At 44.9% G+C, this 17916-nt stretch overlaps 1 protein-coding gene across 5 annotated transcripts in view; it reads left to right on the plus strand.

The window, feature by feature from the left end:
• The first annotated feature begins 9620 nt into the window (after nt 1-9620).
• STXBP1 (syntaxin binding protein 1) overlaps nt 9621-17916 on the plus strand; it is an 82803-nt gene continuing 74507 nt past the window's right edge. For 2 of the 5 annotated variants that reach the window (XM_049895499.1, XM_049895498.1), the window contains exon 1: nt 9621-9830. In XM_049895499.1, coding sequence (XP_049751456.1) covers nt 9794-9830 — 37 coding nt within the window. In that variant the 5' untranslated portion in view covers nt 9621-9793. Of the gene's footprint in view, nt 9831-10534; nt 11089-17916 lie in introns of those variants that run through there. The other 3 variants (XR_007518618.1, XM_049895502.1, XM_049895501.1) reach the window with 2 other exon arrangements.

Raw genomic sequence — 17916 nt, forward strand, 5'->3', positions numbered from 1 at the left:
CACAGTCGAATGGCTTTGCATAGTCAATAAAACACAGGTAACCATCTGGAGAGGGCCATCATGCTTGGTAAAGTAGCAAAAAAGAGGAAGACCCTTAATGAGATGGACTGACACAGGGGCTGCGATAATGGGCTCAAACGTAGCAACAATTGTGAGAATGGCACAGAGTCAGGCAGTTTCATTCTGTTGAACATAGGGCCTCCATGAGTCAGAACTGACTGGATGGCACCTAACAACAGAATTCCCCTGCTATTATTTTACTGGGGTTTCAGAAGGACGAGGAATCCACCTTATATAACCTGATCTATTTTTCTAAACACAAAAATAGAAAAACAAGAATTGTTCTTTATTCTGAGAGAGGGATACATGGAAATTTGTTTTATTACTTTTTTGTGTGTTTTAAATGTTTTGTTAAAAAAGATTTTCCTTTATTTAAAAAATCTGGTTAATTTCAATCCCTTCTGGCTCATTGGCCTTTTCTTTTGTCTTCCAGGAGGATTATTAGTCCATACTTTCCTGACAAGTTTGGAGTACAGCCTCCTTCATCTCTCAGTTAGCCTTCACTTGTTTGTACCCAGACTGTTGTTCAGGTGACTGTTGTCACCTCTCCATTGCCACATTCACTGATGTTTTTCATTTTTTTTCTCAGAGTTCTGTGGCAGGAGATACTGTTAGTTCTCCCATCTTTCTGCACCCCAGTCTCACCTGTACCCCTCTGCCATTTCTCCTCTGCCTCCTTCTGGTCTCTGCTTCCTTCAATCAGCCTTAAACAGGGGTGTTTCCTGTGTTTTTCGTGTGACCACTGCTGCCCTCACTCCCATACCACCTGGGGAATCTCAGCCACTATTCCTGGTGTCATCCACCTCCTGTCTGCTGCCAAGGACACCCAGATCTGCCCGCTGACTTTGAACTCATATCCAACCGCTTCTCAAGGAAGCCTTCTCTACCCACCCCTGCCTGCTCCCGTTCACCCTACTCTATTTTTACTATAGCATTTAACATCTTCTAGCACACTATATGGAAACCCTGGTGGCATAGTTGTTAAGTGCTACAGCTGCTAACCAAAAGGCGGGCAGTTCAAATCCACCAGGTGCTCCTTGGAAACTCTATGGGACAGCTCTACTCTGTCCTATAGGGGTGCTGTGAGTTGGAATTGACTTGATGGCAACAGGTTTGGTTTTTTTTTGGTTTTAGCATGCTATATAATTTATTGTTTACTGTGTTCCCCTCTCTAGAATGTGAGCTTCATATTTACAGAATTTTTTCTGTTTTGTTCATTGCTGTATCTCTAGTGCCTTGGACAGTTAAGGCCATCACATTTTGTCTGTACCAGAGGTTCCCAATCACTGTAGTGTTTGTGTCTCGGTGATTATTTCTCACAGTGCCCCAAAAGAAATAGCTAACAGTTCTGTTTATTAAGTCATTAGGACCAGACAATGTATGTCATGCCCTAACAACTTAGACATTTGAAAAATTAATACCCATAAATTAAAATAATTTTTAAATTTAATTCTTAGATAATCACAATTACTTATGAATGGGTTATGTGACCTCAAATCTTAGAATCATATTGGAAACTCTCATTTACTGTTCCATATCGATGTTCATGAGACATTTGCTTCTTAGAACATCAATAGCTGAAAATCCCACTTTACAAAGATACAATGTCATAGAAAGGAATGTAGCAGAATGTAACATTGAAAGTATAAATGACTTTTGGCTAGTAGTTTTCAGTGTCCAACAGAAGATGAGTATTACTGTGCTTCCCTCCAAAATTTAAAATATTCTTCTGTGCTCTGGGACTGTGGTACCCCAGGGTGCCTTGGCATACAGTTTGGGAACCACAAGCCTATGTTCTTTTGATTGATTTTCTCTCTATTTTCAGCCTCCTGGCTCAGCTCAAATGCTACCTCTTCCACGGTGCTTTCAATTTCACCTGTTGGAATGGAAATTTCTTCCTCTGGGATCCCAAAACTCTTGAATCTGGGTAAAAGGCATGAATTGTTCTCTGATACAGAAGGTGCAAAAAAAAAAAAAAAGCCATTTTTTTTTTTTGTTTTGTTTTTCTAAATTGAACCAAGCCAGCTTTAAGCTTTACTGGCTGAGGTCACTGAGACTTCTAATGCTGGCATTTTTTTGGTGGCTCTCTTCTTGTTTATGGGCTTGTACCAGGACTAGGGCTTTACATGGTCCAGGCAAAACTGAGCAGCTCACATCAGCTGTCCTCAGTGGCTTCCACTACAGTGCTCATTAGTCCACTCAGAAGTGGATAGATCTATCTGTCTTGCTATTTTATGACAGTGGTCTCCTGCTTTAACTATTTCCAAAGTTCTTTTATCCATTTGGTTCACTGCTACATGCTCTGAACTCAAATGAGCACCTAGTGCCAGAGATTGCACAGATCTACAAAATAGAGATAAGTACAACAGAATATCTCAGAAATGGACTCAGAAAGATGCCATGTGATGCTACTACCTTAAAGTCAGAATAACCAGCATTATAGCTGGAATAAACTTCAAATTACTTAAAAAAAAAAAAAAAGTAGGTAGCTCTACTAGCCGAATCCACTACCCCAGAGCCAGGCTGATCAGAGGGACCTCCATCATGGCTCTCAAGGCTGAGGGGAATGGTGCTCAGTGCCAAGTCATTTACACCACCACCACCTCTGTTCAAAGCCCTGCGGCTAGGGGGCTCTACATGAGTGGGATGTAAGTGGATGACTCTCTGGGAATATGCTGCTCCTCCTTCTTGCCCTTGGGGGAAATCCAAACTCCCATTTTGGGAGGCGGTATTTCAGTTTCCCAGAGCCTGCCAACTGGTAGTGGATGTGGCCCTCAGATGTGTTTTATTTGGCCAGTACGATGTGATTAAAATCTTAAACATCCATTGCAATACTTAAAAACTGGGATATGCCACATAATTTCTACAATCTAGATCCTTGATTGTTGCATGGCAACCTTTGGCAAGAGCTAAGCAAGTGCTGTCCCTCTGAACAAGGCACGTGTTCTGCAGTTGACCACATATGTTGTGTTAAACACATCTGCTGGCCCCTCCAGCCCTTTGAGTTTGAGACACTGGCCTAGGCTTTTGAAAACAAAGCCTGGTTGACTTTGTGTCCTGACTTCAACATAAAAACTGTTATCTACTCTTGGGGGCAAGGATGCTCCAAACTCCAGTACACGGGCCCTAGCGGTTGTTTTTAGGTGCTTAGGGAGGTGGAGGTGGAGACGATTACTTTTTTCATTCTCTACCAATGATTCTACACCAGCAAAAAATGCAGGGCATTGACTGAATTCTTCATTAACTCGTGTTCTTTCTTATACCTGTATATCTATTTAGCACTGATTTAATTCGGTCTCATGATACATCTTTTTTTTTTTTTTTTGGACTTTAGATGAAGGTTTACGGAACAAACTAGCTTCTCACTGAACAGTTAGCACACATATTGTTTATGAGATTGATTACCAACCCCACAACTTGTCAACACTTTCCCTTCTCGACCCTAGGTTCCCTATTACCAGCTTTCCTGTCCCCTTCTGCCTTCTAGTCCTTTCCCCCAGGCGGGTGCACCCCTTTAGTCTTGTTTTGTTTTATGGACCTGTCTAATCTTTGGCTGAATGGTGAACCTCGGGTGTGACTTCATTACTGAGATAAAAGGGTGTCCAGGGGCCATACCCTCGGGTTTCTCCAGTCTCTGTCAGGCCAGTAAGTCTAGTCTGTTTTTTGTGAGTTAGAATTTTGTTCTACATTTTTCTCCAGCTCTGTCTGGAACCCTCTACTGTGATCCCTGTCAGAGGAGTCAGTGGTGGTAGCCGGGCACCATCTAGTTGTACTGGATTCAGTCTGGTGGAGGCTGTGGTAGTTGTGGCCCATTAGTCCTTTGGACTAATCTTTCCCTTGTGTCTTTAGTTTTCTTCATTCTCCCTTGCTCCCAACAGGGTGAGACCAGTGGACTATTTTAGATGGCCACTCACAGGCTTTTAAGGATCCCAGACGCTACTCAAGAAAGTAGAATGTAGAACACTTTTTTTTTTTTTATAAACTATGTTATGCCAATTAAGCTAGATGTTCCCAGAGACCATGGTCCCCACAGCCCTCAGCCCAGTAATTCGGTCCCTCAGGGAATTTGGACGTGTCTATGGAGCTTCTATTACCTTGCCTTGTACAAGTTGTGCTGGCTTCTCCAGTATTGTGTAATGTCTTACCTTCACCAAAGTTACCTCTTATCTATTGTATATTTAGCATTTTTCCACCCTCATCCCTCCCCTCCCTCATAACCATCAAAGATTGTTTCTTTTTGTGTGTACACGTTTTTCATGATGTGTCGTTTTTAGCAATGATATTACCTGTTGCCAAGAGTCATAGCAGCCCTAAAGAACTGAATAGAATTGCCCCCAGAGGATTTCCAAGGCTGTAAATCTTTACAGAAGCAGACTGCTACATCTTTTTTTTTTTTTTCCAGGAGTGGCTGTAAGTTCCAACTGCCAACCTTTCAGTGAGCAGCTGAATGTTTTAACTACTGTGCCACCAGGGCTCCTAACAACAATATTAATAGTGAATATTCATTGGGTCCTTACTAGGTGCCCAGCTCTCGGTAAAGTACTTTATAGATATCATCTTGTTGAATTCGTTAGAAACTGGTTCTCAGTGTTCAAAGTGTGTGTGAATGCATCTGGGATCTTGTTAAAATGCAGATTCTGATTCAGCAGGTCTGGGTGAAGCCTGAAATTCTGCACTTCTAACAAGCTCCCAGGTGATACCATTGCTGGGATCACACTGGGAACAGCAAGGCTTTGGAGAATACTGTAGGTGTTATTAGGCCCATTTCAGAAAGGAGGAAATGGAGGCTCAGTAAGGTTAGGGTTTTCACTCTGGGAGGCACAGCTGGAATCTCCACCCTGGTTTGATTGGCCCCAGAGCCAGAGTAAAAATTCCGATGTGTTAAGATTGCTGGGAGTAGGGACCATGGATGATTTACTTTGTTTCTGATCTTTTTTTCCCCAGGCACACACTGGGTCCAGCGACCAGGAGGAAGGAGCAGGGTGAACATGGAAAAATGCAGCCAGTGACAGCTTAAAAGCAAAAGGGAAGCAGGTGCACACCCAGGACGGTCGGCAAAGTGGCCCAGGCTCTGGACCTCGGGTCTCAAACAGGCTCCGTATGTCGGGGGGACTCGAGCCAGCGAGTCTGCGGCATCAGTAGGTTCAGTGGCTGCAACTGCACCTGGTTGTTTCCGTTTCTCCCTGGACCACTCCCTTGCTTATTTCTGGGTCGTCTGTCCCTCGTTCTCTCTCTTGTCTCTGGGTCTCTCCGCCCTTTCCCATACTAACCTCTCCCTGCCCCTCTCTGCATCAGTCTCCCCACCTTCCACGCTCTTGGTGCAGTGGCCGCGGCGCAAGCCTTCTCCCGCCCTCACGTGACCCGTGCGTACATCACAGGACATTTCCCACCCACCGCAGCTGGCGTGCACCCGGGCTCTGCAGAGGCCGCAGGACGCGCATGCGCAGCTGTGGGCGCACCTGCGCGCGGGACTAGCGGGGCAGCGGGGTAGCCAGAGCACCTTGCGGGCTGCAGGCCGGCCCTGTCCCCTCTCCGCCCGGCTCCAACGCCTGTAATGGTTAGGAGGGCATGGACCCGCCTGGGTCCTTACCCCGGGGTTTCGGATTCTCGTTGCGGACACGCTCCCAGCAAGTTGTCCACACATCCAAACCTCCCCGCAGGCCAGGGCACTGGACTTTCTTCTCTGGGCACCTGGAAGTCAGCGACTCCAGGGTCTGTGCTTATAGCTCTGTGACCTTGAGCAGGTGACTGACCGACCTCTCTGCGCCCCGGGAAAATGGGGATAATAGCACTGACGTCGCTGGGCTGCAATGAGTATTCAACGAAAATGCATGAGAGCCCTATGCATGGTGCCTAACATGCATCAAACTTTCAGTAAATCCAAATAAACAATACAGAGCAAAGTGTAATACTGTGTGATGATGGCCAAGGAAACATTTTACCCTTTACCGAAGATCATATTAGTGGCTCCTCAGAGCCATCCTGAGGGACAGGCCTGTAAGGTTTTATCGTTCCCGTTTCATAGATGGGGAAATAAGACTGAGAAAGGTGAAGAGGTCTTTTTGCTGGTAAACAGTGGTGGCAGGCCTGAACCAGGTCTCAGATTCCATACTCAGAGTGATTCCAACCCCGCACTTCAGAGTCAGGGGTTCTGGAGTGAGCTCACTGTCACCCCACCAACTCTTTTTAACCATCGTATTAAAAAAAAAAAATCCGTTCTGATTTTTGTCATCTACAGCAAACATCTCAGGTACACATTTGCAGGAAGAGTTTCCTTTTTTGTACTTCCTTCTGCAGAAGGTAAGATGCTGCCCTATTTTATTTGCCATGACCTCTGAGGAGGTCCCCACTGCACAGAGTCCTTCACACAATCCAGAAAGCCCAGTGCCTTGCAACAAGTCTCACTCCTGGAGGTCTCCCTCCCACCTTCCCACTCGCAGGCTCCCTTCCCTCCAGCCACACTGGCCCCCTCTCTGTACCTAGAGCACTCAAACTCTTTTCTGTCTCTAGGCCTTTGTACCTACTGCATATCTGTATATCTGCCTAGGATACTCTACCAGTCCCGTCATAACCCAGTCCACTGGGTGAGGTGCCCTGTTATTCATTCTCGCAGCCTTCTGTCAATGCTGTGTGTGACTCCTTGATTCCCATCTGTCTCCTCAGCTAAAGTACCAGCTCCTTGAGGGCAGGACTTTTATCTGTCTTGCTCTGTGTTGTATCCACAGCACAAGGCCTGGACCTTGGCAGCACTCAATAAACCCTTGCTGACTCACCGACTAGATGAATGATAAGAGCACCCGGCCATCCTTACCCCTTAGGCTTTAAGGAATTTTCCAGCTTCTAATTTTTATTTTCACAGCAGATGCAGAAACTGTGGAGTGTCTGCTGACAGGTGCCAGGCTGGCTAAAGGGGGAGCATGTGGCATCACAAGTGCATGCCAGGTTCCCCCACACTTATAAACTTCTCTCTTTCTTCACATGTACTCAGAGGCTATTAATAAGTTCCCTGGGCAAGAGGCAGAGCTGAGACATGAAGAGATGACCCATGAATGCTTTCTCTCTACCTGAAGCCCAAAGGTGTAGTAAGGGTAAGAGGGGTCAGAGGGGGGCATTTGCCCCTAGGCCAAGTCCAAAGAGGGGGCCCCCCAGATGAGGCCAGCCGGTGAATCGCACACACACTCCCTCCTCCGTGAGGCTGGGGAGGACACAAATTTAAAGATTGCTCATGGGCGTTCCTTACTCTAGCTATGCCTCTGATGAAGCCATTTGAAGGTTCTTTGGGGATGGATTGTGGTGGTCAGTGAGGAGAAGGTTAACTCAGCTTGCTCTGGGGTTGGTGGCCCATTGAACTAGGACATGTGGCCTCTTGCTCTGGTTCGGTCACTATTTACTTTGTGACCGTGGGAAAGTCCTCCTTTATGCCCTTAGCTTCTTTGTTTGTTGCTCAGTATTAAAGTAATGGTTCAAAATTCAGATTCTAGAGTTGAATCTTTCCTTTGTCACTTACTAGCAAAATACTTATTCTCTCTAAACCTCAAGTTCTTCATCTGTAACTTATTATTACATTTATTAACAGTATTAAGGAAAGGACCTATGTCAAAGAGCTGTATCAAGCATTTAACGAATATTCATTTATTTTACTATTAACTCTCCTGTTCTTTTTGCTTTTTAATTGGCTCAATTTGTTTTTCTTTGAAGCCAGAGGCCAGCTCTGGGCCATATATATTTTTTTTAATTGTGAATTAGGTGAAAGGTTACAGAGCAAATTAATTTCTCATTAAATAGTTAATACACAAATTGTGACACTGATTGCCAATCTGAGGATGTGTCAACACTTTCCCCTTCACCCTAGGTTCCCTGTTTCTGTTCTTCATGCAGCTTTCCTGTCCCTTCCTGCCTTCTCATCTTTCTTTTGGGCTGGTGTGCCCATTAGTCTCATATACATGATTGAACTACGAAGCACGTCCCTCTTGTGTGTTATTGTTAGCCGTTTTAAAAAAAAAAAAAAAAAAACCCATTGCTGTGGAGTAGATTCCAACTCATAGCAATTCTGTAGGACAGAGTAGAACTGCCCCTTAGGGTTCCCAGGGAGCGGCTGGTGGATTGGAGCTGCCTATCTCTTGGTTGGAAACCCTGGTGGTGTAGTGGTTAAGCGCTACAGCTGCTAGCCAATAGGTCAGAAGTTGGAATCCACCAGGCACTCCTTGGAAGCTCTATGGGGCAGTTCTATTCTGTCCTATAGGGTCGCTATGAGTCGGAATCAGAGTCGACTTGAGGGCAACGGGTAACGGTATCTCTTGGTTAGCAGCCCTAGCTCTTAACCACTGCACCACCAGGGGTCTATTAGCCTACAGACCTGTCTAATCTTTGGTGGAAGGGTAAACCTCAGGAGTGACTTCAGTACTTAGTTAAAAATGTGTCCGGGGGCCATGCTCTTGTGGCCTGTCCCATATTTCAAAAACAATCTCCCCCTTCTACAAGAAAGTCCAGTGGAAATTGATCTGGGACCACTTTGTGGACTCCAGGAAGGAGATACTAAGACCAGAATTGTAGGGCAGCATATTCCTAGCAGGTTTGGAACTTTGTAACTGCTAGACTCTGAGTGTCACAAGACTCTGGTCTGTGTCTGCTTTAATCAGGGCTATAGTTTTTTTTATAGCTCTGGTGGCCAGAATAGCAATTTCCACATAGTAGGTAGTGGGAGAACGAAGGAGCCCCATGGTGCAATGATTAAGCCCTCAGCAGCTAACCCAAGGTCAGTTGGAACCCACCAACTGCTCTTCAGGATAAATGACCTGGCGATCAGCTACTGTGAAAATTACAGCCTAGGAAACCCTATGGGGCAGTTCTACATTGTCCTATAAGGTCGCTGTGAGTCAGAATGGACTAGATGGGTACACATCAGTGGGAGAATAAATATTTGCTAAACGAGTGATTCATAGCTTGAAATGAAGTGTAGTGCTTTTCCTATCTCTCTGAGCCTTGGTTTTTTTTCATCTGAAAATGGGGATTAAAACAACAACCAGTTATTGTGAGGATTGAATGACATGATGCATGTAAGGAGTTTACATAATAAGAGCTCAGTTAATGGTGGATAGATATATGGATATAGGTTCCCAGAGAGACAGAGAAGGCATTGATATACTCCAGGTTTTTTTTTTGTTATAGCTGGGAGGGGTACTACTACTAAGAGATAAGGCCTCCGAGTTCCTTTTGTAGGCAAGGAATTATGGAAGGAAAACAAGGCCTCAGCGGGGTTTCAGGCAGAGCCAGTCAGTCAGTAGCCTGTGGCTAGGGGTCCTGGTGCCGAGGCGGCGGAGGTGGTTTTAGGGCCCTGCACCCTGGGAGCGCGCGGTTGCCGGGGCGCGCGCGGGGCCTGAGGCGAGGGAGCGGGCGCGGCTCCCGTTCCATCCCTGGGCGGCGTCGTAGGGACCCGCAGCTCTGGGGGCGGAGCCGAGCGCCCAGGCCGCAGTGCGATTGGCGGAGACCCGCGGGTGACGCGTGGCGGGCGCGAGGCCCCGCCCCCGGCTGGCTCCGCCCCCCGCGCGCGCCCGCGGGTCGGCAGCCTCGCTCTGGCTCGCGCCGCGCCCCCGCGCCGAGTCGGCGCGTCAGTCCGTCGGAGCGCGGCTGCGGGGCGGCTGGCTGCGGCCGACTGAGCGCGCCCACCTGGGAAGGCGGCGGTGTTCACCGGCGTCGTGTGCGGAGGGCCGGACCTGGTGACCGCAGCAGCGCGATGGCCCCCATTGGGCTCAAAGCCGTGGTCGGAGAGAGTAAGTGGAGTCGGGTCCTCTCCGCGGGCAGGGGCTGCGGCTGCCCGGGAGGAGCCCGGCGCAGTACCTGTCCGCAGCGCCCCGGCCTCCGCGGCCGGCTGCTCCTCACCAGGCCGGGGCTGCAGGCAGGGAAGGATCCCGTTATCCTGGCGCCGCCCTCCGGGAGGGAAGTTCCTCCCGGTCTCCTGCCGCCCGCGCCCGCTTCCTCCTTCCCCAGTCTCCCCTCATTCCTCCGCCTTCTCCCATCTCTCCCCTCTTCACCTCTTCCCTCCTTCACCCATCCCTCCTTCACCCCATCATCCCTCTCTTCTTCCTTTACCTCCATCCCCCCTTCATCCACATCACCCCATCCTTCCCTCTTCATCCCGCCCCTCCCTTCCTCACCCTTATCTCTTCACTCTTCATTCCCATCCCTTCATCCTGTCACTCCATCCCTCTGCCCTCACCCCATCTCTTCACTCCTCACCCCGTTTCTCCCTCCAAAACCCCTTCTCCTCCCATGCACCCTATTCCTCCCCTCTTCACCCCATCCCTCCGCCTTTCACCCATCCTTTCTTAAATCTCATCCCTCTTGTTCTCCACTCCTATTCCCCCTTCACCTGCCCTCCCCTCCCCCTCCCCCTCATTACCCGCCCCCTCTGCATCCACCACCCTCCCCTGTACTCTTCATCACGGTTTTCCCCGTCTCCTTCCTTGCCTTCTTTATTCCCCGAGCGCCCGAATTCCACTCCTTTTTCTGTCTCCCATCCCTCCTTCCCCACCCTCCTTCGTGAATCGTGACGAGCGAAATCCCGGCCTGCGTCCTCCTCCCCCTTCCTCCTCCCTCCCGGGGAGCGGGAGCCGCTGTCCCCGGCTGCAGACACCCACCTGGGATCAGCTCGGCGCGCGCTGGCTCAGACACGCCACTCGCGCAGCCTGGGCGACTCCTGGCAGCTAGCTAGAAGCCTGTTTTCCAAAGGCTAGGCTCTGGGAGGCTGAGGCCGCCTCACGCCTCCGCCCCTTCCAGGGTCTTGGCTTCAAGGGCGGGGTCTTATCTGGGTAACCCTCTTAAATCACTCAGGAGATGAGGAAAGCTTCAGTGTGCGGCCAGAGGAGTGGCCCTGCCCAGCACCACGGTCTGCAGTCTGCCTCTGCGGAACTCAGCCCTTGCTTGGCTGAACGTTTTGGTCAGCTCAAACCACTGTTGCAGCGACGAAATGGTTGTTTATGGGTTTAAACGAAAGGCGCAACAGAAATGGATTTTAAAAAATCGGTGGTGGTGAGTGTTGGCTGCAGCAGAGTGAGGGCTGATGGTGGGGTAGTATCTGGAAAACTGCGTGCTCTAAATAAGATTGGTGCTCTGTGTAGAAAAACAGTGCTTCTTCAGTATTTTGGTTATTTCTCCAACAAAAAATGTCTAAGTGTTGCTGTGTCTCTTGCCGTCTCTTTTGGGATTAACAGAAAATTAAAGCTGGGCTTTTTCCCTGTAGGAGAGGAAAAGAAAGAACGTAGAATTAGTAGAATTAAAATGGTGGAAATTGCCACTTCCTTTCCAATGGTCCTCTCCTATTATGAGCCTTTCTCTCTCTTTTTGGCTATCAAATGCTTAGGCTGTGTGGAGTGTTTCATTTGCACATCATAACTGTTTTCCTCTCAGTTCTTTTCGTTGATACATAGGAAATAATCCTACTGAAGAATCTTGTACAATTTTACCTGATCTCTATATTTTTTTTATTACATCAGAAGAAACTAGTTATAAAAACTGAACCCCAAATGAGCACATTTTTTAAAAAGTGCCCATTGTAGGACCTTTGCTTTATCCATGCAGTAAAGGTTCTGATAAGCTTACCTTCTCTTTTCCAAGGATAATCAAAGCCTATAGTGCTGGAAGGACCCATGGGCTGTCAGGTGCCAGAGAGCCGATTTCCACTCATAGTGACCCCATGTGACAGAGTAGAACTGTTCCACGGGGTTTTCTTGGCTGTAATCTTTATGGAAGCAGATCACCAGGTCTTTCTCCCGCAGAGCAGCTGGGTGAGTTCGAACCACGAACCTTTCTTAGTACCCATTAGCCGCAAAGCTCTTAACCATTGCACCACCGGGGGCTTCTTGGAAGTATCCATAGAGATCCTCTAGTGTCAACATCCTCATTTTAAGGGTGGGACAGAAAAACAGACCCAGAGCGGTTATAAATGACTTGCCAAAATCAGTGTTAATTACTTAAAAAAAAAATTGATGTCCAGTTTCTTGCAACATCTGCAAAAGGTAACTGTTCATTATTCTATATTTTCTTCTAACATCCTTTAAAAAAACTTATGAAGTATGGAATGCAATATTACATACTACATTCTTTCAAATGTTATATAAAAGTGAATACTGCACTTTTAAGATTATAGAAATCAAGTTTTGCATAATTTTGCCAGGACCCTTGTTCATTCAGTTGGTCCCTTAGTCACCCCCCCCCTTTTTTTTTTTTAATAAGAAGTAAACATAAAAGTAAAAAAAATTGATATGGCCAAAATTTCTTTTCTGTTTACAAAAATAAAACCAAACAATTTTATATAAATTGATTAATTCTGCAAATAGCATTCTATTCTTAGAACAATTAAGTATATATTTGAAAAAATATTATCGCAATCATTTGCCAATGACACAGGTTAATTTTGGCTCTTAATTTTGGATGAGACTTTTAGTCTTGCTTTTCTATTTAAAAATAAAATAAAGGCATTTGTATTTATTAATTTAACCAACATGCCCCAGTTTAAGTATGTCCAGATAAGTGGTTTTTAGTATATTTACAAGGTTGTGCAACTATTCCCACTGTCTAATTTCAGAACGTTTTCATCATTTTCAGAAGAAACGCTGTACTCACTAGCAGTCGCTCCTCATACCCCCTCCGCCAGCCCCTGACAACCACTAATAGGCTTTTTTTTATAATTTATTTTTGTTGTTGTTGAAAGTATACGCAGCAGAACATACACCAATTCACCAATTCTACATGTACAAACTCAGTGATATGGATTACATCTGGTGAGGTGTGCTACCATTCTCACCCTCCTTTTCCAAGCTGTTCCTCCCCATTAACATAAACTCACTGCCTCCTACCTTTTCGTCTAATCTTTCTAATTGTTGTCAATTTGATCCCATGTAGATAAATCTTGTCTTAGTTATCTAGTGCTGCTGTAATAGAAATGCCACAAATGTGTGGCTTTAACAAGCAAATTTACTTTCTCACAGTTTAGGAAGCTGGAAGTCTGAATTCAGGGTACCAGCTCTAGGGGATGGTTTTCTCTCGCTGTGGGCTTCTGCTCCTGGGCAGTCTTCATGTGACTTGGCATCTCTATTCCCCCATCTCTGCTTCTTTCATTTGGTTGTTTAATCTCTTGTATCTCAAACCCAATGGGGCACCTCAACTCGACTCATTCACATGGGGTCACTGTGAGTTGCAATTGACACCACCAGCAAGAATAACATCCTACCTCGTTGCATTTAGCTCCTGGGAAAAGTGTTACTTTCTTCCTCCAAAACCACTTCTAGGATAGTTTTCTAAGACAAGTAAATTGTATTGCATTACTAAATGTCTTTTAGAAATTTATCTTGGCGTGTGTCATGACTAGGGGCTTGGAATCAGACAAATATGAATTTTAACTTGAGAACAGTTATAACCTATCTATCATTTTAGGCAAGGTAAGCAAACTCATTTGTAAAATTACGATAACGATGTTTAGCTTGCATGGGTATTATATTAGAGACAATGCACAGTATACAAATTGCTTAGTATGTAGTAGGTGATTATTTTAAATGGTTATTATTTTAATTCCTATATCTTTTGTTTGGGTTTTACCAATATGCCTTTTCATTTATTATGGTAGCTGTATGCAGAGTTTTTTTTTTTTAAGTTCATAATCAATTTTCTTAAATTATTTCCTAATTTCTGTTTTATTCTATTTTTTATATCCTATTGTCTATATTTCTTTTCCTTTTTTAATAGTGTTGATCTGACCCGCTACCACTTCAGATGAGGAAGATAAAGCTCTAAACTTTTTCTTACTCTTTTTAGTTGCTTCTAATTTGAAATTAAAAAAAAAAAAAAAAAGCATATTTAATACTAGGCATTTCTAGCCCTCTTTGGAAGACATCTCTTAGTCTTAATTTAACTTGTGCTAAATGAAAAAAATTACTGGGCTCTTGCCATGTGGAAGGCACTGGACTGGGAACTGTGGGGATAAAAGGATCAATGAGGTCTGGTTCCTGTGCCCTGAAGCCATATGCAGTCAATGAAGAGAAGCTAGAAACAGAAGCAACCATGGTACAAATAACGTTAAGAGACCATGATTGAGAACAGTTCTCATTTCAAGCCTAGTTTAAAAACACACTCCCTCTTTAGAGTTTATGTATTAGCTTTCAGTATCTGTGATAGATGCGTAAAAAAAAGAAAAAAAAGGTGTGGGAGCAGAGTCTGATCTCTGACTTCGCAAGGGAGAAGGAGAATCAACAGCCCAAGGCTGATTCCTATGAGAAGGAGGTCTCACACGCCTCCTCTCTCTGCCATCTTTACCAATTCTGACACTAACCATCCTTCCCACGACACCCTGTACTTCTCTGCTGGGTTCCATAATTCATTGCAATGACCATAAAGAACTCACAGACAGTACTCACGATTATGTGGTTTATTTAGGGAAGTAACATGCTTTGGACACGTTAGCAGGAGGGATCAGTCCCTGGAGAAGGACATCATGCTTGGTAAAGTAGAGGGCCAGTGAAAAGGAGGAAGACCCTCAACGAGATGGATTGACACAGTGGCTGCAACAATGGGCTCAAGTACAGCGATCATAAGGACGGCGCAGGACCGGGCAGTGTTTTGCACTGTTGTACGTAGGGTTGCTATGAGTCAGAACTGACTCCACGGCACCTAACAACAGGTTCCAATTCAGGTTCAGAAACACTCAGTATACAGTTCTTCCATCAGAACAGCTTCTCACCTGTGCTTACAGGTATGCTTCTCTGCTCCTTGGCTCTGCCCTACTCAGGCAAGTGTTACAAAGCTCTTTTAGCTCTGCTGATTTAAGTGCCCAGAGGCACCCTACGCTGCCAGCAAACCTCCTGCCCAAAGGCACTCATCTGTCTCACTTTCTCTGGGCTGGGAAGCCCGCCACACCATCTCCTGCCATCATTTCTCTGCCACCACTTCTCACTGTCTTCAGTGTTACAGCTTTCTCTCTGTCTTCTGTTCCCAGGAGCTTCTCAGTGTGGGGTTTCTGGGTCCAAAGGACACACTCTCCGCAGCTGGCTGTTATTCCTTGGCGGTGGTGGGATCCTTTCTCTGCTCTGGAATTGGCTCTCTTTTAAGCCTAGTGGCATGGCAAAACTGACCATTCCCCTTGGTGGGCCACAATTGCCTTATTTGCACAGTCCCACCCAGTCTCTTAGGTGGGAGTTACGAGACCATGGCGAGAAAGACCACATAAAAGTGATCCATCGCACCTCAAGCTGAATCAAAAACTCATCCTGTTTCCTTTTGATCTGGACCCAAAAGGTTTTTCTTACTTGATATTTTATATGCTTTTACAAAAGGTAGATACAAACTCTGGAGGAAGTAATTTACTTTAGGTTAAATAAAATTCCACAGATTCTGACATCAAATAAGAGTGATTTATTTCCCTAAACTCTCTCATAGTCACCTAGAGAAAATGTGACTTGGACAGGTCATTCACAAAATTGCATTTAATTTGAGGTGAACGAAATCTTTGTACTTCAGGACCTCCTCCCTGGAGACCAAGGCTGTGCAATTAAATGTTGAGATCCTTGCTCTCAATGTAAATGTTTCACACTGGCACTTTGTTTTTGAAGAACTTCCTTGATGATGTGTATTTTAAATGATACCCCAGGGAAAGTTAAGGATGATGGTACACGCTGGATCAACAGTTTACCTTTCAAGTTACCTCGTTTTTTAACTTTTAAAAATTATTATTGAGGTATAATTCACATTACATAAACTTTACCATTGTAAAGTGCACAATTCAGTGGTTCTTAGTATATTCACAATGTTGTGCAGCCATCCCCACTGTCGAATTCCAGAACATTTTCATCAGCCCATCAAGGAACCCCTGTCATTCCACATCCACCCATCCCCCAGCCCCTGGCAACCGTGGATCTATTTTCTGTCTCCAGGTTTACCTATTCTGGACATTTCATATAAACGGAGTCATGCAATATGTGGCTTTTGATATCTGGCTTCATTCATTTTGCATAATGTTTTCAAGATTCATACATGTTGTAGCATAGATAAGTACTTCATTCCTTTTTATGGCCAAACAATATTCCATTCTATAAATATACCACATTTTGTTTATCCATTCATCAGTTGATGGACATTTGGATTGTTTCCACTTCTCAACTGCTGTAAATAATGCTACTATGAGCATTCATGTACATGTCTTTGTGTGGACATATATATATGTTCAGTTCTCTTGGGCATATACCTAGTACTAGAATGGCTGAGTTATACGGTAGCTCCGTGTTTAACTTTTGAGGTACTGCCAAACTAAAGTTACCTCTTTTTAAAAATTAAATTTTGCCCTCATATAGAGTCATGCAGGATTTGAAGTATATTAAATTCTTAGGCAGTAGGAAAGTACAGGCTTTATTGTCTCTTGTTAATGGATTTGTGACTTACTTATCCATTGTCACTCATGGGTCAGGGTCAAAGCCAGGAATAGAACCCAGAAGGCCACATAGATCCAGTAAATTCTTGGAATAATTTTTTAAAATATATTTTTGACTATCAAAAACTAGGAACAGAAATTAGGAGTACAGGCTCTGGAGCCTGAGAGCCAGAACCCAGATTCCTGTGTTATATGTTGTACAAATAATGAGTTACAATTGTAATTAGGATTACAAAGGAATAACACAGGGAGCTATGAGCACATACAACAGTGAGGCCTGGTGTAGGACTAGGGATATTAGAAAGGGTTTCCCTCAGGAGTGACATTAAACTACTTTCTTTTAATTCCAGCTTACTGAGAGTTTTTGTTTTGTTTTTTAAAATCAAGATTAACTACCATTTCAATCTCTATTGAAATGATCACATTGTTTTGCTTATTTAATCTATTAACACAATTAATTCTAATATCGAACCATCATCGCATTTATGAAATAAGCTCTACTTGTTTGTCATGGATTATTCTTTTTCTGTACTATTAGACTCTACCTATTATTTTTGCATCAATGTGTACAAATGTTGGCGCCTTCTTGCAGTCTTTTGATTATTCCAGGTATGTTCCCATCTCAGAGATTTGTACTTGCTGTTCCCAATGTCAGAAATGCTCTTCCTTCAGACATCTGCATGCTTGTTCCCTTAATTCCTTTAGGCTTTTATAAATGTCGTCTACCAGTGAAGATTTGCCTACTTTGTATAAAATGGAAACTTTCCCCCACAATTTCCTATCCCACTGTCTTAGGCTGGGTTCTCTAGAGAAACAAAACCAATAAAGCATATAAATATATATATAAGGAGATTTATATCAAGGAAATGGCTCATGTGGTTGTAGAGACTGCAATGTCCCAAGCCCGTGGGTCATGCTGGAGGCTTCTTCTGATTTATGCAGCCACAGGGGCTGGTGAACCCAAGATGGGCAGGTCAGACAGCAGAGCTCTTGCTTACAGGCTGGGAAGACCAACAAATCCCAAGATCAGCAGACAAGATAGCAGGTAAGCTGCTAGCTCAGGTCCCAAGAACCAGAGGTCAGACAAACAGGAGCCAACTGCAGGATCTAGAGCGAGCAAAAGCCTGCAAGTCTTGCCAGAAAGTCCACCTATATTAGATGCAGGCCACACCCCCAAGGAAACTCCTTTTCAACTGATTGGCTACTCACAGCAGATCCCATCATGGAGGTGATCACATTATATCAAATCTCATTATGGAAGTGATCACATCATCATACGACTGCCAAACTATATTATAACTGCCAAACCACTGAGAATCGTGGCCCAACCGGGTTAATATACAACCTTGATGATCATACCCACTTACCATGTTTAATTGTCGCTTATCATAATCTGATGTTTCATACTTACTGGTTTGCCTCTTTATCCCTGCATCCACCAG

The sequence above is a fragment of the Elephas maximus genome, chromosome 9 (genome assembly GCF_024166365.1).
Source record: "Elephas maximus indicus isolate mEleMax1 chromosome 9, mEleMax1 primary haplotype, whole genome shotgun sequence".
Lineage (NCBI taxonomy): Eukaryota > Metazoa > Chordata > Mammalia > Proboscidea > Elephantidae > Elephas > Elephas maximus.